General features: G+C 54.4%; 3 protein-coding genes across 4 annotated transcripts; 2 read left to right on the forward strand and 1 right to left on the reverse strand.

Annotated features, from left to right (window-relative positions):
- Nucleotides 1-3,355: 3,355 nt before the first annotated feature.
- Nucleotides 3,356-5,417, forward strand: OVOL3 (ovo like zinc finger 3). The gene is made up of 4 exons (XM_049901306.1): nucleotides 3,356-3,449; nucleotides 3,524-3,588; nucleotides 4,512-4,713; nucleotides 5,209-5,417. The coding sequence occupies exons 1-4, from the start codon at nucleotides 3,356-3,358 to the stop codon at nucleotides 5,415-5,417; spliced, it is 570 nt and encodes a 189-aa protein (XP_049757263.1).
- A 53-nt stretch (nucleotides 5,418-5,470) lies between these two features.
- POLR2I (RNA polymerase II subunit I) lies at nucleotides 5,471-7,055 on the reverse strand. The gene is made up of 6 exons (XM_049901305.1): nucleotides 6,536-7,055; nucleotides 6,406-6,460; nucleotides 6,115-6,188; nucleotides 5,947-6,021; nucleotides 5,798-5,849; nucleotides 5,471-5,584 (listed from the first exon to the last, which is right to left on the reverse strand). Exons 1-6 carry the CDS (start codon nucleotides 6,592-6,594, stop codon nucleotides 5,522-5,524), a joined length of 378 nt encoding a protein of 125 aa, XP_049757262.1. The 5' UTR covers nucleotides 6,595-7,055; the 3' UTR covers nucleotides 5,471-5,521.
- On the forward strand, nucleotides 6,661-14,274 carry TBCB (tubulin folding cofactor B). 2 transcript variants are annotated; one of them, XM_049901304.1, is made up of 7 exons: nucleotides 6,661-6,706; nucleotides 7,186-7,520; nucleotides 7,884-8,027; nucleotides 9,509-9,605; nucleotides 10,367-10,558; nucleotides 13,143-13,215; nucleotides 13,369-14,274. In XM_049901304.1, the coding sequence occupies exons 2-7, from the start codon at nucleotides 7,407-7,409 to the stop codon at nucleotides 13,481-13,483; spliced, it is 735 nt and encodes a 244-aa protein (XP_049757261.1). In that variant the 5' UTR covers nucleotides 6,661-6,706; nucleotides 7,186-7,406; the 3' UTR covers nucleotides 13,484-14,274. The 2 variants fall into 2 exon arrangements, with proteins under 2 accessions (XP_049757261.1, XP_049757260.1); XM_049901303.1 differs by having other exon boundaries at nucleotides 6,683-6,706; nucleotides 7,457-7,520; nucleotides 13,369-14,035.
- Nucleotides 14,275-19,961: the final 5,687 nt, after the last annotated feature.

Genomic DNA, 19,961 nt, shown 5'->3' on the forward strand with positions numbered 1-19,961 from the left:
CATTTAAACTGGGACTTGATAAGACACAAGGGCTGCGTGGCCATCTCAAGGAAGGGTCCACCCCGACAGAACGGCCAGTGCAAAGGCCCTGTGGGGGAACAGAAGCACGGTTATGTGGAAGGAACTGAAACAAAGCCAGGATGGCAGGGATGGAGTGAGTGAGGGGAGAAGGTGAGAGGGTGGGAAGAGTAGTGGGGACCACAATGGGCAGAATCAGCATTGCTGCTTCATGACATTTAAGTCCAAGGAACAGTCACAACACTTTTTATAAATAAAATTAAGTCTCTTGGTGTTTGGGAAGATGTCCAATATTATTTCTCAAGGCTCGTTCTCCCTGCCTCAGGAAGCCTGGATAGTCCAAGACTTACGGAGGGCTGGACCTCTGCTAGGCGGCTTCTGGCCCAAGCCCCTCCTCCCCACCACCAAATAAAGGCTGAAGACCTCACTCTTCCTGCCCCTGCCTAGCTTGGCCTCAGTCGCCTTGTCCAAGAACTGCCAAGGCAAGAGGTGATGTCCAGTCCCCTGGATACCCAGGAGACCACCTTGGGCCTCTGTCCTGTAAAGCCTGTATCTCTGCAAACACCTGGCCTACCGGGGCCAAAGCCCCTGTAAGTAAGGACATTTGTTATTGATTATGCCATCACGGGCCCAACCTCTTCCTCTCCTGCTCCATCATCCTCTGAGTCTGTTTGTCCTCCATCTTAGCACCTCATAGTTGTAACATGGCTGTTGTAGCACCTAGCAGTCTACTCTCAATCAACCAGGAGCAAAGGCCGGAAGCAGGGCAGCCGCCACGGGGTAGGGGTGCAGATCCTTCTCAGAGGTTTCCAAGAGGAGGTCTCCTGGGTCACGGCCCTCTTCTTCAGATCAGACTTGGGCGAAAGGAATGGAGATTGATTTGTTTTACTTGGACTAACCACCCCTCCCCGCCACCTGGACACGTTGCTATGGAAACAAAATTGGGGTCTTCTCAGCAAGAAAGAAGGGTGGACTGGTAGGTAGAGAGGAGCCAGCTTGTCTTCCACTTCAAGCTCTTCAGCCCCAGAAGGACCGGACTTCCCCCTCTTTGGAAAAACCAGTTAAGAAGCTACTGCTGGTACAGGAATACGGGTGGGGAGGGATGCACGTGCACACGAGGTGTGTAAACCAGCAGGATCCCAGCAGGAAGAAGACAGGCTGCGCACATGGAATATTTCAAGGAGGGTTTGACAAAGGGGCCCTGTGCACAGGTATAGACAGAGAACAGGAAAACCGCAAGGACAAGCACGAGAAGAGAGCTGTGACCATCCCCTGCACACGAGGCATGAGGAGAGCAAGCAGGAACCCAGAAGAGCAAGCCCTGAGGAGAGGCCTGCCTGGAGGAAAGCTGTGACCTTAGAAGGAATCAGCCAGCCCCTGGCAACCCCACGGGAAGGGAGTTCGGGGAATCAACACCCTGACCTTACTCCCCTTCCACACTCCATCTCCTGTGGAGTTCCCATCGGAAGCCAGAGAGCTTGGAGCGCAGGCAACGCCGCCCACCAGCCTGGAGCCTACTAGGGCACAGAGCGGGCGCGGCAGCATGGAGAGGGGACCTGATGTGTTTTCAGCAACGACACAGAAACCAGCTGCCCTAGGAGGACATACACTGGTCCTCCCAATCTGCAGGGAGTCCACTCGTCACCACAGCTCACCCCCCTGCATGTCACACCTACCCTGGGCCTCCAAAGCTCTGTGCTAGCCAACTAGAACACTAGAGCCCATTACTTCCTAAAATGAATCAGTGGGCCTGACCCTCAGGGAAAGTGAATAAATGAATATTCCTTCTACCACCAAACCTTAGTACAAACTTTTCCCTCTGCCTGGAACATGCTTCCCTTTCACCTAAAACCTCTTCTTCCTCACATCCAGGAAGCTGTCCCTGAAACCCTAGGCTGGATCAGGAACCTCTTCTGGGCCCCCGTAGCCCCTGTGCATCCTCACCACAGCCCATCCACTCTGCCCAGGTCCCCCGCCACAGCCCCATCCGCTCTGCCCAGGTCCCCCGCCACAGCCCCATCCGCTCTGCCCAGGTCCCCCGCCACAGCCCCATCCGCTCTGCCCAGGTCCCCCGCCACAGCCCCATCCGCTCTGCCCAGGTCCCCCGCCACAGCCCCATCCGCTCAGCCCAGGTCCCCCGCCGCAGCCCATCCGCTCTGCCCAGGTTCCCCGCCATGGCCCATCACTCCTGCCCAGGTTCCCTGCCACAGCCGTGACCCTTCAGAACTGTCACATGACTGGCATATCCCCTATGGGCTGTTACGTGTTCACTTTCAGTGCTGAGCTTTGTTAAGTCACCTTCAAGTCAGCTCTGACTCATGGTGACCTTATGTGTAACAGAATGAAGCCGCCTGGTCCTGTGCCATCTTCATGATTGTCGGTGTCGTGGCTATTTGTGTCAATTGTTTCATTGAGTCTAGGCCTGGCCTATAGGTGGAGTTCAGAAAACTGTTGGCTGAATAAATGAAAGAAAATAACCACACAGGGAATATTCAAAATCTTTAATCTCTGATAAGGCCTAGACACTGACCATCAGTACAGAGCCTGGCCAGGGTGCTGGGGTAGGGTCTTGGGAGCCCCTGGGTATGTCAGGCGACCCCCTTTAGTTCCTGGACCATGGTACAGGTTGGCGGGGGGCAGTGTCCCAGACAGTCAGCAGAGGTACAATATTAACAATCTAGTATTTTAATGCCCACCACACCTAAACAGCATTTCCAATGTAATGTCCACTCTGGGCATCTGAAGATCAGAGAAATGGAGTCCCCTACCTGAGGATGCAAAGCCTGGGCCTCACTTTGCCTGTGGACCTCATTGGACTCCCTCCAGAGTCTGGAACCCAGCAATCACAGTCACCCCCTCCCCTGCCTCCAGACAGCTGCTGAGATTTGAATACCCAGCAGGCTGCCCCATTAAACTTCCCAGGCCATTGGAGGTCAGGTGGCGACTGATTTGCCTGGCAAAGACATTCAGGCCCTCCGCCCTGCTGGTGCCATGGGGAGAAACTTAGGCCCCCTGGGGTCTGTGTTCCTCTCCCCACCTCCAGGAGATGCCTGGGCCCCCTTCTTGCCCTTGCTTGACCCTCCATGGGAGGTCCTAGGGCATATCTGCCCCTGGAGGCTGGGGACTGTCCTCAGACACCTGTGCCAGGAGATGAACAGTGGGCCCCACCGCAGAGGTCAGTGGCTTCCCAGCTCGTCACAGGATTTGCATGGAGAGCAGGCTCCTCCAAGCTCTCCCTCCCTCCCCACCAGGGCTAGCTGTCCAGGGCTGAAGTCCAGCAGCAGGTGCCAGCACAAGCCCGTGTGTGCCTGGAGCCAGCTCACCCTTCCTGGAGGCAATGCCCCGTGCCTTCTTGGTCAGGAGTCGGCGTCCGCACCCACCCAACTGGAGCCACCTGCCTGACCAGCTCCGGGGAGATGCTTATGTCCCAGGTGGGCCCCTCACTGGGCCTGGGGGTGAGGGCCTGGGTCCACGCAAAGCATCACGTTCTGGCTTCTCTCCCCAGACTGCAGCAGCCTGGGAAGACCACCAACACAGCAGTCATCCAGCCCTGGGGACCCTTGGGGAGCGGTGAGTCTCTAAACAGACCACAAGACCCTGCTGTTTCAGCCCTGCTCACTTTCTGTCTCAGCTGAACTGACAGCCCTTTTCTCTTGGGGGCAGTTTGCATGCGCCTCTTGCCTCGGGGTCTTTCCAGGCACTCTTCCCTCTGCTGAGCGTCCTCCCTTTCCCAGGAGTGAGCACACAGTCAGGGCTCATCCCAAGCTCCACTTCCCTAGGGCGGTATCCACGGTCCCTGACTCGTATGCTGTCTTGCCCAGTGGGACAGAACAGGACTCAAGCCAACCAGTGGATGGTGACTGACTTTGTCAGCAGACCTGAATAGGTGACAGGAGTATGACAGGGGGCTCTCAGTGGAATGGATACTGCAGCTGTGCAGACACTGAAAGGCAAGCACCTGCTACAACACGGATGTGCTCAAAACCATTCCACTGTTTACTGAGAGCCAGTCACTGTTCCAGTGAGAGGCAGCCTCACTGCGAGTCGTAATCAATTAAATGACAACAGCTTTAGTGAAAACTAGAAAAATAGATAAAAACATTAGAAAAGAATACAGTTTATCAGAAAACGCTAAGTGCTACAAAGGATATAAAGACCGGGTGGAGCAGTGGTTAAGAGCTCAGCTGCTAACCAAAAGGTCGGCAGTTAGAATCTACCAGCTGCTTCTTGGAAACCCCATGGAGGCAGTTCAATTCTGTCCTACAGGGTCACTATGAGTCAGAACCGACTTGACAGGGAAATTTTCCTGGTATGAAAAAATATAAAGCAGGGTAAGGGCGAAGGGCGAAGGAGGTGGTGAGGGAAGGTCGTAGGGAGCGTGGCATTTGCACACTAACAGCAGTCTCTAGCCTTCCCAGACCCCCTTGGCCTGTGGAGTAATGGAGTGTGGGCAGGGTCGGGCCAGAGGAGCTAACTCTCACGTCCCCCCACAGCCCACACAGGGCACTGTACCTATAGCTCCCAAGGGCCCCAGGGCACTTGGCTGTCCGCTCTGCACCAAGGCTTTCCCACTGCAGCGCATGCTGACGCGCCACCTCAAGTGCCATAACCCGGCACGCCGCCACGTGTGCCACTACTGCGGCAAGGGCTTCCATGACGCCTTTGATCTCAAGCGCCATATGAGGACACACACAGGTGAGCTGTGACATGGACAGGGAGGGGCAGCAAAGCATCAGGTGGGGCGGAATAAGATGGAGGGATGCACCTGGGGATGTGGAGTTTACAGTGTTTGTGTATGTGGGGCAGGAACACGGCCAACAGGACACTTGGGACGTGTTATACCTCATACCCCCATGGGTGGGTGTACGGAAGCCCCAAGGCAGAGGCAGGGCTCAGCCTGGGGAGGGACATGAAATGCAGAGAAGCGCTGGCCACAGGCTTTACATCCCAGATTAGAGGGTACAAGGAAACACCTCCCTCCCCCACCACCAGGCAAAGGAACATCCTGGTGTGTGGGGGGGCTGGGGACACAGGTGTCTGGCTCATGTGTTCAGAGTAGTAGGTCATGGGCAGACTTGACCAGAAAGCACGGAGTAAAAGGATACCCGACGTACGAGAACAAGGTGGGCAGCTTTGAATTGGAGCCCACTGCCCTAATCATCCTGTCCCCATCCGTGCCCCGGGGGTCAGGGATCCGGCCGTTCCGCTGTGGATCATGTGGCAAAGCGTTTACGCAGCGCTGCTCACTGGAAGCACACCTCGCCAAGGTGCACGGGCAGCCGGCCAGCTACGCTTATCGTGAGCGCCGGGAGAAGCTGCACGTGTGCGAGGACTGCGGCTTCACCAGCTCTCGACCCGACGCCTACGCGCAGCACCGCGCCCTGCACCGCACGGCCTGAGACGTGCACCTGGTGTCCTCCGTTTGAGAGGCAAATAAACACAGGAAACGTACTCACAGACACCCGCTCGTTTATCACACACAGGGGCACGGAGGCTGAGGCGATCACTCAGTCCAGCGGTGCCCGCAGTGTGGGGCCGTGCACACGTAGTAGAGGCGCATGGCGTCCTGGAGGAAAGGGCTCACAGTTAGGAAGGTCCAGGCCCCCAGGAAGGTGGAGCATGGAACTCTCCATCCAGTAGTTCCTCCCACAAAAGATCAGACTACAGGGTTCTTTACACCGGTAAAGGTCAGCTCAGGAGGGCTCACTGGAAAGGCACTCCAGCCAATACTGGCACCCCCACCCAGGGGAAGGACAGGATTCCCTGCCTTGCCACTCACCTCGGCCCGTGCGCTGTGTGACTGGAAAAACACCGCCTCCTTGTGGCCGCACCTGGAGGAACAGCTTTACCACTCAGCACCTGTCGCACCCTTCCCTCCACCCTCCCTGGCCTCTGGTGAGGGCGAGCCCAGTCCCAGGGGGCGCTCACTTCTGGCACGGGTGGTCCTCGGTCCGCGGCAGTGTGGGGTCCTGGGACACGTCAGCGATGATCTGGGTCAGCTCGCTGCGGAAGGAGGGGGAATAGGCTCAGAGCGAACCCCCCCGGCCAAAACCCCTGGCGCTCCGCTCCCCCTTCGGCTCCGGTCCCGCCACTCACTCCACTTCATGCGTGATCTTGTTGACGTAGATGCAGCTGTTGTCGGCCTCCTGCTGGTAATCACAGTTCCGGCACTGCGGGACAGCGAGGGGGGCGGGAGGGAGGCGGTCACCGCCAGACGCCCGATGGAAGGGAGGTGGGGGCGGGCTCTCCCCAGAGGGAACGAGGGTCGCCTCGGGGGCGGGCGAGACGGGAGAGCCGGGTGCACGTGGACGACACGTCGGGGCGGGGCCAGGCTGGGGAGTGGCGGGCAGGTGCGGGAAGTCGGGGGCCCCGAACGCCGGCACTCACCGCGTAGAGTAGGATGCGGTTCTCCTTGTCCTCCTTGGGGTACAGCATGTTGTTACTGCGGAGAGGGGAGCTCAGAGGTCAGTCCTGAGGCCGTTCCTGCTGCCCCTCCGCACCCGCTTACCGGCCTCACCATTCCTGGCAGAACCGAATACCCACGAAGCCCGGCTCATACGTCCCGTCCGGCTCCATAGCGACGCGCCCGCCGCCCGCCAGGCCTTCTGCGCATGCTCCGCCGCGCTACAGGTCGCGGGAAGGCTCAGGCCCGGCTGCTTCGCAGAAGAGGGCGGAGCTTCTCACACAGGTTCGTAGCTGCTTTGTGCTTGGGCTCTCGCGTCGCTCGGGTTTGGTTAATTACTTGCTCAATATTTTGGAATCCTAGAGCAATTCCGGAAACCCTGGTGGCGTAGTGGTTAACTAGTTAACTGCTACGGCTGCTAAGGAAGAGGATGCAGTTCGAATCCCCCAGGGGCTCCTTGAAAACCCTATGGGGCAGTTCTGCTCTGTCCTGTAGCGTCACTATGATTGGAATCGACTCCACGGCAGCGGGTTAGAGTAATTCCTTCCATTCCCGGCCTCGCTTGCCTAGTTTGTAGAATAGTATGGATCTCATACAAGAACAGAGAATAGCCCGCAAGGCGCTGAGCCTAAATGGAGGAAGCCATAGCTCTTGGCTTGGCTGAAGGCCGGCGCACATGCGCGAGGCTGCCCTAGAGGGGCGGGGATAACTCTTGCCAGTCTTTGCTCTCGGCTTCAGCCTCCGCCCGCCCTGGTCGTTTCCAGGGCTGCTATTGGAGGAACTGGGGCCCGTGGCAGACCTCGCAGGACCGGCTGGGCCCGCCCAGGGGGACGGCGGCGACTGGCTGGCTCTCTGCGGGAGAGCGTGGATTGGCCAGGCCCGGGAGCAGGGGGAGGGACTGGCGGTCCAGAAGCGGCGGCCGGAGGCTGCGGGGCCGGCGTGAGGCGGCTGAGCTGGGCTGAGAGTCCCGGGAGGGCGCGACGAGATGGAGGTGGCCGGGGTCTCAGCGCCCACGGTGACCGTTTTCATCAGCAGCACCCTCAACAGCTTTCGCTCTGAGAAGCGGTACAGTCGCAGCCTCACCATCGCTGAGCTCAAGGTGTGGCCGCGGGGGCGGGGCCCGGAGGAGGCGGGGCGTGTGGGTTTGAGGGGTGGGACAAAGAAGAGATGGGGACCCCAACGTGGGGAGGGGCCGGAGAGCGGAGGGGGCCGGGCCGGAGGCGTCCGAGGTTTCCGAGATGGGAATCGGGCTCCTGAAAGTAAGGGTGGGGCCAGGAAGATACCCGAGGTTGCTGAGAACCCGGGCAAGAGCCGAAGTGTCGGGACCCAGGATGGCCAGGACCGGGTGGAACGAACCTGAGGGGTGCGGGAGCAGGACCAGGAATTGGGCGATAGTTGTTGGTACAAGGGACGCAACCTCAAGGCGGAGAGCAGAGCCGCTCATCTAGACCCCTCCCCGCAGTGTAAACTGGAGCTGGTGGTGGGCAGCCCCGCATCATGCATGGAACTGGAGCTCTATGGAGCTGACGACAAATTCTACAGCAAGCTGGACCAGGAAGACGCACTCCTGGGGTCGTACCCTGTGGACGATGGCTGCCGCATCCACGTGAGGCTTCGCTACCTGGTCCCCTTCCTTGCCATTTATTTATTTATTCAGTACATATTTGCTGTGCCCTGCACCGTGTGATATCCAAGATAGGCCCTGCCTTTCTGGAGCCGCAGTTCAGCATGGAGTGAGACAGACTCATCACCAGTGACAGCCCACAGTGGTCTGGGCTGGGATGGGAAAAGCCCAGAGGAAGTGCCTGACCCCACCTGGGAGTATCAGGAAGGGCTTCCTGGAGGAGTGGGTGACCTGAGACCTGAAGGGTGACCTAGGAGAAGAGGTGGGGAGGACATGCCAGGCGGAGGGAGAGTGTGAGGTGGATTAGGTTGAGCATTGAGCCTGGACTTGTTGGGAAGAAGCTGGAATACACAGGACCTCTGTGTGTGTCAGCTCACAGCATCCTCCTTCCCCCCCTCCTCTCACTCAGTGTGCACTGGCCACACTGCTTCTCAGACGTCCCAGGCAGGCTCTGCCTTAGGGCCCATTTGTATCCCACATAGCTCACCCTTTCTTTCCAGTCTGTAGTTAAAATGGGGTTTTGTGAGTGAAGCGTGTCAATATAAAATTCAGCCTTTTGTCTTTTTTCTTCTTTGCTTTATTTGGTTTTTGTCCTTAAAAAAAAAAAAAAAAACACTGCCGTGAAGTCGATTCCAACTCATAGTGACCCTAAAGGACAGGGGAGAACTGGCCCATAGAGTTTCCAAGGAGCACCTGGTGGGTTCCAATTGCCCATCTTTTGGTTAGCAGCTGTGGCTCTCAAGCATTGCACCACCAGAGCTTCCAGAGATTTTTGACCTCAGCTCTTATCGACTGTTTACATACTCCACATTTTCCCTCTTGGGCAGCTTCGTTGTCTACCTTTTTCCTCCAGAGTGCCACGAGGACAGAAATGTTTCTTTGTCTTGTTTACTGTTGTATCTGTAGCACAGGAAACAACTTCAGCAGATCTTTTGTTGATATAAGTTGAATCCATAGATAAGACTGAAAAGATTCCCATTTTACAGAAAAGAGCCTCAGGATGGAATTCTGCAGACCAGCTGCAGCTGTAACTTGGACTTCAGCCTGCCTGACTCCAGAAGCCAGTGTGTACAAAGAACTGGTTCTTTTTCCTTTCATTTGTTTGATAACTATTGGGCTGCTAACCTAAAGGTCGGTAGTTCAAATCCACCAGCCACTCCTTGGAAACTTTATGAGGCAGTTCTACTCTGCCGTGTAGGGTCGCTATGAGTCGGAATTGACTCGACAGCAACAGTTTTGTTTTTTTTGTTGTTTTTGGGTATCTGTGCTGTGCCAGTGTTATACCTGTGAGCCAAGTCTGAAAAAGTCCCAGTTTTAGCTGTGTTCAGCGTGTGGACTAGAAGTTAGCCAGGTAGTGACCACAGCGAACAAACGTGAAGGGTCAGTGGAGAGGAAGGCCAAGCAGGAGGAGGTCACAGAGCTGGGAGACCTCGTCCCCGCTGACCTTCCTCCCTTCGCCACAGGTCATTGACCACAGCGGTGCCCGCCTTGGGGAGTATGAGGACGTGTCCAGGGTGGAGAAATACAAGATATCACAGGAAGCCTATGACCAGAGACAAGGTGCAGAGTGCACGGGGATGGTAGGGCTGCTGGGGGCCAGAGGGAGGGTGCACAGGTGGATGTGGCTGTGTGGGGATAGATGGGCATTTTGGGGAGGTCAGTGGTATGGACGGTGGGGGCAAACGGGCATGGAAGGATGGGGGTAGGATGGGGTTGGGGACAGGAACAGATGGGTATGTGGGGGAAGAATCATGGGTGGACAGGGTATGGGGTGCAGATGTGGGCTGGGAGGTGTTAGGGGTTGTGGGGTGCGATAGGGGCACAGGAGAGCAGGGGGGCATTAGGAGGCCCGGGGCATGGGGCTTCAGGGTCAGACGGGGGCATGGGGGGGTATGGGTGGACAGAGTACGTGGAGCAGGCAGGGTGGTGTGGTGATGAGTGTAGGCATGTGAGGACAGGTCAGATGTGTACAGCGGAGAAGATGTGGAGGTTTCGGGGACCAGATGAAGGTGGATGTGAGATGAAGGGACGTGGGAAGGTAGGGTCATGTGAAAGGCTGGAACTAGGTGGCACCCCTCCTCCCTTTAGTTTCTGGATTGCCGGGAGGCCCCGGGAGTCCGGGGGAGGGGCTGGGGCAGTGGTGGGAGCACCCTGGGGCTCAGGTGAGCTCTTTGACACCCAGAGCTGAAGAGTTTCTCTACAAATATCTGCCATGTGTGGATGGAGTGGTATCTCATTAGGCCAGAGGCCCCGACCCAGGGCCAGCGTCAGGCCCCAACCCAGGGCCGGCGTCTGACCCCTGCCCCCTGCCCTGCCTACAGACTCCGTTCGCTCCTTCCTGAAGCGCAGCAAGCTTGGCCGGTACAATGAAGAGGAGCGGGCACAGCAGGAGGCCGGGGCTGCCCAGCGCCTCGCCGAGGAGAGGACCCAGGCTGCCGCCATCACTGTGGGGAGCCGCTGTGAGGTGCGGGCATCCGGGCAGCCCTGTCGCCGGGGCACCGTCATGTATGTAGGTATGTGGCCCACGGAGTGCTAGGTCCCAAGCCTGAGAGGGACCCTGTTCGTTCATTCCACACAGACTCGCTGAGGCCAAGTCTATGCCCTGCTCTGAAGTGGGCAGTGCTGGGGGCCAGCATTCATGGAGATCCCAATCCAGTTAACAGTGACAGCCTACAGTGTTCCGGGCAGGGAAATGGGAAGCATGGGCGGAGAGGGTGGGCTGTGATGGGGAAACACAAGCAGAGGGTTCCAGGCTGGGATGGGGGAGGCAGAGGCCAGAGTGTTCAGAACTCTGGGAAGCACAGGGCATAGCAGTCAGAGCTGTGATGGGGAAACAGGCCGAGTGGTCCAGGCTGAGAAGAGGGAAGCCTAGTGGGGTGTGTGAGCTGAGAGGAAGTTTCAGACATATCTTTGAGAGTAATCCAGGAGGGCTTCCAAATGGAGGAATTACCTGAAGGAAAGGGAGAAGTGAGCCAGTGAAAAGGTAGAGAAGAGTGTTCCAGCCAGAAAGAATCGCAAGTACAAATGCTGTGAGACAGGAACAAGCTTGGGGTGTTTGAAGCAGAGGAAGGAGGCAGACTGGTGGGGAGAATGAGTGAGGGGAGAGAGGAGGCTCGGGACATGGGCAGGGCTGGACCATGAAGGGCGGTGGAGACAGTGGGGAACAGTGTGGGTTTTTTGTAATAAAGGCTTTTTTGAGATATGATTCACATACCAGATAATTTCCACGTTTAACGTGTACGATTCATCGGTTTTTAATATATTTACAGAAATGTATAACCGCAGTTGCAATTTTAGAACATTCTTATCACCCCAAAAAAAAACCTTTATGCATTAGCAGTCCCTTCCCACTGCCCGCAGGTGCCGTAGTGCTAGGCGACCGCTAATCTGCTTTCTGTCTCTCTGGATTTGCCTGTCTGGACGTTTCATATCAGTGGCTTCTTACTCAGTGTGGTGTTTTCTAGGTTCACGCATGTTGCATCCAGCACGTGTGTGAGTGCTCCGTTTCTTATGGCTGAATAATATTCTGTGGTGTAGTTAGACCACGTTTTCTGTATCTGTTCTTCGGTTGATGAACACTTGGGCTGTTTCCACTTTGGGACTGTTATGGATAATACTGCTCTGATTATTCATGTGTAAGTTTTTGTGTGGACATACGTTTTCATCTCTCTGTACCTGGAAGTGAAATTGCTGGGTAATACGGTAACTGCGTTTGACATTTTGAAGAGCTGTCAGGCTGTGTTCTAGAGCAGCTGCGCCATTTTACATCCCCACCAGCACTGCAGGAGGTTCCAGTTTTTCACATCCTTGCCAACACTTACAGCCATCCTGTGGTTGTCAGAGGAGCCCTGGTCATGTGGTGGTTAAGCACTCAGCCGCTAACCTAAAGGTCGGTGGTTCAAGCCCACCCGCCACTCCGCGGGAGAAAGATGTGACGGTCTGCTTCCGTAAAGGTTGCACCCTTGGGAAGCCTAGGGTTCTGTCCTTGAGGGTCTCTGTGAGTCTACAAATTGGAATAGACTCCATGACAGCGGGTTTGCTGGTGCTTCATTGTGGTTTCGGCTTGCAATTCCCTCACGATAAATCCTGTTGAGCACCTTTTCACATGCTTTTTGGCCGTTTGTGTATCTTCTTTGGAGAAATATCTGTTGAGATCTTTTGTCTGTTTTAAATTGGATTGTGTTTTTATTGTTGATTTCTGAGAGATTTTTATATATTCTAGATTTATTTTTTATAGATAGAACTAATCTGTTGACGTCGAGTTGATTCAGACTCATAGCAACCCTATAGGACAGAGTAGAACTGCCCGTAGGGTTTCCAAGGAGTGGCTGGTGGACTCGAACTGTGGTCCTTTTGGTTAACAACTGAGCTGTTATCCACTGTGCCACCAGGGCTCCCTTATAGATACATGATTTGCAAATATTTTCTCCTGTTCTGTGGGTTGTCTTTCTTTTCTTGATAATGCTTGTTGAAGCCCATCAGTTTTTAAGTTTGATGAAGTCGAGTTTACCTTCTTTTTTTTTGTTGCTTATGTTTTTGGCGTTATATATAAGAAACCATTGCCTAATCCAAGGCCTTGAAGACTCCTGTGTTTTCTTCCAAGAGCTGTTTTTAGATCTTTGATCCATCTTGAGTTGGCTTTTCTATGTAGTGTGAGGTTGGAGTCCAGCGTCATTCTCTTGCATGTGGCCGTTCCATTGTTGCAGCATCGTTTACTGAAAAGACCTCTGTCACCATTTAGTTGTCTTGGCACCTTCGTCAAAAACCAGCTGAGCATAAACTGTGGATATTATGCCGAGTGGGATGGGCAGCCTTTGAAGAATTTGGAGCAAGGCAGTGGTGCCGTCTCCCTTAGATTTTACAAAGATCTGTCTGGCTGGGCTGTTGAGTGGGTAAGAAGGGGGCAGGGTGGAAGTAGGGAGAACAGTGAAGGTGCTGCTGTGTTAGTCCTGGCAGGAGATGGAGATGGCCCTGGGTGGTAGCAGTGGAGGAAGCAAGGAGCGGTTTCTGCCAAGACAGGCCGTACACTCAGCGGGCAGGCATGAACCTGGGGTGAGCTGGATCTGGAAGTTTCACTGGGATTTCTCCCCTGGGCAGGACTCACAGATTTCAAGCCTGGCTACTGGATTGGTGTCCGTTATGATGAGCCGCTTGGGAAAAACGATGGCAGGTAACAACCATTCCCACTCCGGCATCTTTGTGTCTCTGGGGGCATATATGTGGGTCTGTGTGTAAGTCCACATGTGTACTGCTGGGTGAGCCTATCCAGACTAGCATCTGGGGGTCAAAACCGTGATGATGCCTCCTCCATCATCCCCTGCAGCGTGAACGGGAAACGCTACTTCGAATGCCAGGCCAAGTACGGCGCCTTCGTCAAGCCGTCGGTTGTGGTGATGGGGGACTTCCCTGAGGAGGACTACGGCTTGGATGAGATGTGACACCGCAGGAAGGGTACCTCTCTGCTCCAGCTTCTGACTGGCACCGTCATTCCTCCTCCATGTGCATGTCAAGGGCCCTCTTTCCCTGATCCTATTTTTATTTTATTTTCCTTTGCCATTGGCTACTGAGACACGTGCATTAAATTCGTGGAAAACTTGGGGAGTGTTTGGAGGATTATGGGAGGAGTTGGGACCAGCTGGGTAAGTGAGGGCAAAATAGAGGGTTGGGCAGAGTAGCGGTTGGGCAGGGTAAGGCTTAATCTCTTAGCTAATAGCTGGAGGCCCATGAGATTGTTCTTTGTTCTTGTGTTAGTTAATATGATGTTCTGCTGCTGGGACAAAGAGGCCTAAAATAACAGTGGCTTAAACAAGATGAAAGTTTATTCTTCTTCCATGTAAAGTCTCACATAATCATCAGATGCTGATACGGTGACGCCTCAGTGTGAGGGACCAATCTCCATCTCCTTCATTTTGTTGCTTTCCCATCTTCTCCTAATTCCCAACTCATCTATTCCTGCCACCGGAGAAAGGAACGTACACAACTTAAAACTTGTTCCTATTTCATTGGTCAGAATTTGGTCACGTGTGGCTGCAAAGGAGACTGGGAAATGTAGTCTTTATTCTGGATAGCCATGTGCCTAACCAAATATCAGTGAGTCCTTGACCCAAAGAAGCAGGGGAGAAGGGATATTTGGTGTCAACGGGCAGTTTTGCCACTGCCCCTGTGGGAGGATGACCTAAAAAATAATAATATTTTCAAGAAAAAAGAAATCAGAGGGGTTTAGAAGTAGCATGGAATCATTCCTCATAGCATCTAGAGAGACTGGCAAAAGGCATTCTGCCCTCAGGCTGTTCAGCGTGTGCAGCCCCCGCATTCTGGGTGCCTGGATGGCATCGCACATATGTCAGTATACACAGGACCCATCTTCCTCGGTAGCTCCTGGAAGGGGTTCCTGGCAGGATGACTATGTGGGGGGCGCTGCTTACGTGCTGCAGTTACTTAATCGTGAATTCTGGAGAAGGGGGCCGTAGCAGCAGCCACAGCAGAAGAATCTGTTTAAACTGCCTGAGAGCTGAAAGGATCCTGGCGGGGAGGGGGGAGCCGCTCACATCCATAGTCTGGTGCGCAGCATAACGTACATGGACACGTACTCACAGACAGGTGGCATACCGCAACACACAGACTAGCACTCAGATACACGAGAGATCACAGGTACAGAAACGCAGCACACACAGGCTTACACACTACAGGGGAGCCACACACCCACACATACAGGAAACAGAGATTCATTTTAAACACTCATAAGGGATATATGTACGCGCCTACACACACACACACAGAGTAATTAGTAAAGTTGTCAACCTGCAGAAAAAGCCTGGTTACTTTAGAAAAGGACCCAAAACTTGGGCCCCGTGCCATGTCAGGGAATTGTCAGAGGGTGGAAGGATAGAGATGGAGGCGGTGTCTTCCCCCAACCTTCTAACTGGCACTTACCGATTTAAGTCCACCCAGAGTCCAGCAGAAATAGTTCAGTTTTGTAATTAGCACATGAATTCGCACTGAGGACCTAGGGCTGTAAGACTGGCCTCAAGGTGCACCTCCATATTCTGAGGCCAAAGGATAGGGGTACGAAGATGTGCGTGTGGCCCGTAGGCACACTGAACGCCCTAAATCACAGCTGTAAACTAAGTGTTGCAGAGTCGCTGTACATAAGGGTCTGCCAGACCACACTGGAAGATCTAAACAAACTCAGGATCTGTTTTAATGCCTCCAGCTGTCAGCCTGGAAGAAGCTGTCCTGTAAGAACATGGGGAGAATTTAAATTTTTGTCTAACAATTTGACAAAATAACAAATGGAGGGGATCATGCTGATAATTTCTAAACAGAAAACCTGGACTGCTGTGTAAAGCCAGGACCACAATCAGGGATTTGCGACTCACTACAGAATGACCTGGTGGCACAATGGTTAAGTGCTTGGCTGCTAACAGAAGGGTTGGCAGTTTGAACCCACCAGTCACTCCATGGAAGAAAGATGTGGCAGTCGGCTTCCGTAAGGATTACAGTTTAGGAACCCCTGTGGGGCAGTTCTAGCCTGTCATATAGGGTTGCTACGAGTCAGAATTGACTGAACAGCACCCAGCAGGAGAGGAAGGGAAAGCACCATGGTGGCACAATGGCAAAGCACTCGGCTGCTAACATAAGGGTCAGCAATTTGAACCCACCAGCTTCTCCACAGCAGAAGGATGTGGCAGACTGCTTCTGTAAAGACTACAGCCTGGAAACCCTATGGGACAGCTCTCCATCCTGTAGGCTCACTGTGAGTCGGAATTGACTCGTGGCAGCGGGTAGAGAGGAAGCGGGGGTGTCTGACGTGTTAGTGCGACACCAGCTGTTGTATCAGATAACCCCCACAGTTGCACGCAGGTGTCCTGGTTGGTTGGCAGCTGTCCTCTGTGTGGTGATCACACACCCCTGACCATCTTGTGGCACAATTATTTCCCAGGGCTGGAAATGATTTACTTACAGCCGGCAGGTGGGAGGAGACTGTGGCTTACCAATGTTCAAAATAATCAAAACCCAAAGAAATGGAAACATAAGGCTTATTCTGTATTGTTTTCTGTGTGCATATAGGGAGAGCATTCTGATTCCCCAAAAAAAAGCAAATGGCTTCAATTAGGCCATTCACAGTGAAGGTTATAAAGAGAAGAGGAGGGAGAAGAATAGATCAACCACTGGCTAATCTTAACATGATTGACTAAACTCTGCCCTCCACCCCCTTTTGGGGCCTTGGTGGCGCAGTGGTTAAACACTCACCTGTGACCAAAAGGTCAGCAGTTTGAATCCACCACCCACTCCTTGAACCCTAAGGGGGACTTCTACTCCATCCTACAGGGCCGCTATGAGCCGAGTGGACTTGACAGCAATGGAGTTTTTTGATTCTTGCCCTTTTACTGAAACCAAGGGATAGCAGATCACAAGGTGGTCCCTGGCCCTACCCACCTGCAGCCATTATACCTTTTGAAAGTCAAATTTAGTAAGCCTGCTTCAGAAAGAAAAGATGAGATGAGCAAGATTGGGTGAGAAAAAAAACTGCTGGGTAGGATTAATTTTGGTCAGGAATTTTTATTTAATAATTGATTTTGTGGGTGAGAAAGACCTTCAAATGAAAGTAAGATGTCTGCTATTAATTTTTCTTGTTGACACTAGATTCTTAAAAAACCTGTCTTGGCAGTGATCTAAATACTTCACTTCTGCTCATATTCTCTTGGTGAGAACTTGTCAGTCCAGCAGCCACTCTAGAAGCCAAGGAGGCTTTGGAACGAACTCCTGGGACAGGCAGCTCCTTCCCAGCCCCAGCTGTGCAAAGGAACCATGGACTCAGGGTGCCCAGCAGTGATCACCTTCTGCTGGTCACCAGTCCCATAACCTAAGGGGAGGCAGGAAGAGATGGCATGATTTCCTGCGCGGGACCCATGAAATCCTCCTGCCCCTTCTTCCCCCAACCCCAACTGTCCATGTCTGCCCCCATCTGCCACCCTCCCCTCCCATTGTGAGGAGTGATAGGCATGAATTTAACCCTTTTGAGAGCAAAATGAGCTGAGCCACGCTTGATTTCATAAATCTTCAGATCAGTGCAGACAAGACGGCGAAATGTCCAACGCCCTTTCCCCACATTTTCTGAGCCCCCACTGTGTGTCAGCCCTGTTGCTGGAAACACACCCATGAATTACACACAGCCCTTGCTTCGGAACTGAAGACAGACAAGTAAACATAATTACTGAATATCGTTCTTGTTTTTAACTGTGACGTTACAGTATGAGCTGGGTTGCTGGGGTGGGAAGGGTCATCACATCTGCCTGGCGGTGGCGTCCGGGAAGGGATCTGGGTGGGAGGTACTCGAATAGGAGTCACCTGTACATAAGGGAACAGGGCTTTCTAAGCCTGAACATAATCCACGTGATGATTCATGTGCTGGTGGGACACCTGATCCCTGTGCTAAATACAGACTACAGAGAATGCAGCCTCTGCCCAGGGAGGGGCTCGAACTCCGACTCAAGGGTTAACGTGCGGATACCTTCGTGAGTTGCCCCCTGTGCTAGTTACAAACGGGCTAATTCTGTAGGTTAAGAGGCGCCTTCGCCTTGGCGAGGAGGAGCCCACCCCGAAGCCGGAAAGCCTGGATTCAGACCCCACCCCGACACCGACCGGCTGAACGCCGGAGCGAGTTACCCCTCTGGGCCCCGACTCCCTTCCTGCGGAGTGGAGGGGGACAGTAGGCAGCACGGGCGGCTGCTGTGAGGATTGAAGCAGCGAAGACCGCCAGCCGCTCCTGCGCCGATTCCCTTCGTCCTGCAGCGGGCCCTGCCCCCCGTTTCCCTCCGTTTCCCCCTCCCCGACCTGCGGAGCGGCCTCCCTACGACCCCCGGCGCGACGGCTGAGCCGACAGCCCTCGGCAAGCCGCGCAGTGAGGCCGGCCGGCCGGGAGGTGGCGCCACCTGGCAGCCGCTCGACCCCTCCGGCTCGCCTGGCTCTGGGCCCGACCGAGAGCTCTGACGGGCGGCGGGGACCGTCGGGCTCCGTGCCCGCGGCGGACGGTGCTGCGCAGGCGCGGCGGGGACGGGCAGCGGCGGACGGTGCTGCGCAGGCGCGGCGGGGGCGGGCAGCGGCGGACGGTGCTGCGCAGGCGCGGCGGGGGCGGGCCGCGGCCGCTCCCGTCGTCGGGGAAGGAGCGCCACTGCCGCGTCCTGCCGCCCGGAGCCGCCCCCTGCCTTCCTGTCTCAGCCGACCCCTCACCTGGCCTTGTCAGCCCAGAAGGCTGGCCGAGGCGCTCCGCTCTTAAAGGACAAAAATCCCCTTACCTCTCTTCTCTCTTCTTTACAGACAAACATCATAAAAAAAAAGAAAGCTGTTTCTAAAGGATGAGGGGTCTTTCTCTTACCCCCCAAATCGCAGTAGTCCCCCTGATTCCCCTTAACGTCTTGCCCCCTTGTTGCCTGTTCTCCATGCAGAAGCCAGAGAGATCCTTTTAAAATCTAGGTTCAGTCAGGTCACTCCTGAGCTCGAAACCCCCCAGCGGTTGGCAGAGGAGGCCCTGCGATCTGCTCCGGTAAAGATTACAGTCTGGACTGTCCCACAGGGCAGCTCTACTTTGTCACATGGGGTCGCCATGAGTTGAAATCAACAGCACCCAACAACAGCCGCTGACAAAGTCCCAGGGGATGTTAATGAATGTTCGGAAGGGTGCCTTGATAGAAGAGATGTGGAAAATGCCAGCGTGAATAAAGTTCGACGAGCTGCTTTGTGGTAGGAATTTTTATTAACCTGCTGGAGTCCATTATATCCTTACAAAAGGGGGCTTCATGGACAGTATTTCCTGAACTGGGCCCGGAAGGCTGCATCGTTAGCTGTTGCTGTGTAACAAGCCACTCCAAACTTAGAAGCTGAAAAGAATAATCATTTATTCTCACAAATTTATGGCTTAGCTGAGCGGACCTACTGACCTGGGCCAGGCTCAGATGACCTCACCTGGGTCTCCTGCATCTGCAATCTGCTGGAGGGCCATCGGGGAGCTGGACGGCCATAACGGCTTTAGCTGAGGTCACTAGGCTCATCTGCCAGGTCAGCCTGGCCTTGTTTTCATGGAGGAGCTAGGATCCAGAGAGAGAGAGCCCTGTAGACCTGTTTTTAATGTTCACGTCTTTTAATGTGGTGAAATCCACGTGAAATTGTCTACTACAAATTAGTAAGTAAACACAATTAAGCCTGTGCATACGTTGGTTACTGGTTAATCCGCCCCTGGGTGGGACTATGAAATGAGGCAGTTGTGGCTCACCGAGGGGAATGGATAATTTGCTAATAATGTAAATGAGGTGCATGGCACCCTCTTGGGAGTAGGACTGTGGAAATAAAGTGTGTGGAACTCTAACGAGGGGATTGGTCGGTTTTGCCACCCCACTAGGCTTAAAGGGAGAGAGAGAGAGAGAGAGAGGAGCTGTAACACGGAAAGCAGGGAGACACTAGTGTAGGAGTAGCAAGAGCGATAATGGCACTAGATGGCAGGAACCAGGAGACCAGCACAAGTTGGCTGGTTGGGGCTTGCTGACCCTTGGAGCTAACACTTGCCCGAGAAGGCCCCCAGCAGGGCCTGGTGGCATCAAGGCCCCAGTAGGGCCCTGTGACAGTGGGCGAGAGGAAGCTGTCCTGATCAAAGAGCTGCATCCTGAGTTGCTCCTGTGCCTTCCGAGTTGAGCCTGAGCCTGAGCTGTACCCTGTCACACCCCTAATAAACCACTCGCCGTAAGTAAGTACCATTCCTGAGCTCTGTGTGACACTGCAGCCAACTACCAAACCCAAAGACGGGAGGGAGAGTACCAAGAGCAGGAGGAGCAGTTGACGTTAGAGATGATGGAGCGGGACAGCAGCTTGGAAAAGTTCGACGTTTGGGACAGCTTTAACCTCTGCCTCACAGGAACCAGC

This window comes from Elephas maximus, chromosome 11, assembly GCF_024166365.1.
Source record: "Elephas maximus indicus isolate mEleMax1 chromosome 11, mEleMax1 primary haplotype, whole genome shotgun sequence".
Lineage (NCBI taxonomy): Eukaryota > Metazoa > Chordata > Mammalia > Proboscidea > Elephantidae > Elephas > Elephas maximus.

Excerpts from the sequence above, each read along its gene's own strand:
- OVOL3 (XM_049901306.1), top strand. The coding sequence starts at position 3,356 with ATGCCCCGTGCCTTCTTGGTCAGGAGTCGGCGTCCGCACCCACCCAAC. Across the intron at positions 3,450-3,523 it reads GGGAGATGCTTATGTCCCAG|ACTGCAGCAGCCTGGGAAGA; the intron begins GTGGGCCCCTCA and ends TTCTCTCCCCAG. Across the intron at positions 4,714-5,208 it reads CCATATGAGGACACACACAG|GGATCCGGCCGTTCCGCTGT; the intron begins GTGAGCTGTGAC and ends CCCGGGGGTCAG.
- TBCB (XM_049901304.1), top strand. The coding sequence starts at position 7,407 with ATGGAGGTGGCCGGGGTCTCAGCGCCCACGGTGACCGTTTTCATCAGC. Across the intron at positions 8,028-9,508 it reads ACGATGGCTGCCGCATCCAC|GTCATTGACCACAGCGGTGC; the intron begins GTGAGGCTTCGC and ends CCTTCGCCACAG. Across the intron at positions 13,216-13,368 it reads CTTGGGAAAAACGATGGCAG|CGTGAACGGGAAACGCTACT; the intron begins GTAACAACCATT and ends CATCCCCTGCAG.
- POLR2I (XM_049901305.1), bottom strand. The coding sequence starts at position 6,594 with ATGGAGCCGGACGGGACGTATGAGCCGGGCTTCGTGGGTATTCGGTTC. Across the intron at positions 6,461-6,535 it reads ATTCGGTTCTGCCAGGAATG|TAACAACATGCTGTACCCCA; the intron begins GTGAGGCCGGTA and ends CCCTCTCCGCAG. Across the intron at positions 6,189-6,405 it reads ACCGCATCCTACTCTACGCG|TGCCGGAACTGTGATTACCA; the intron begins GTGAGTGCCGGC and ends GCTGTCCCGCAG.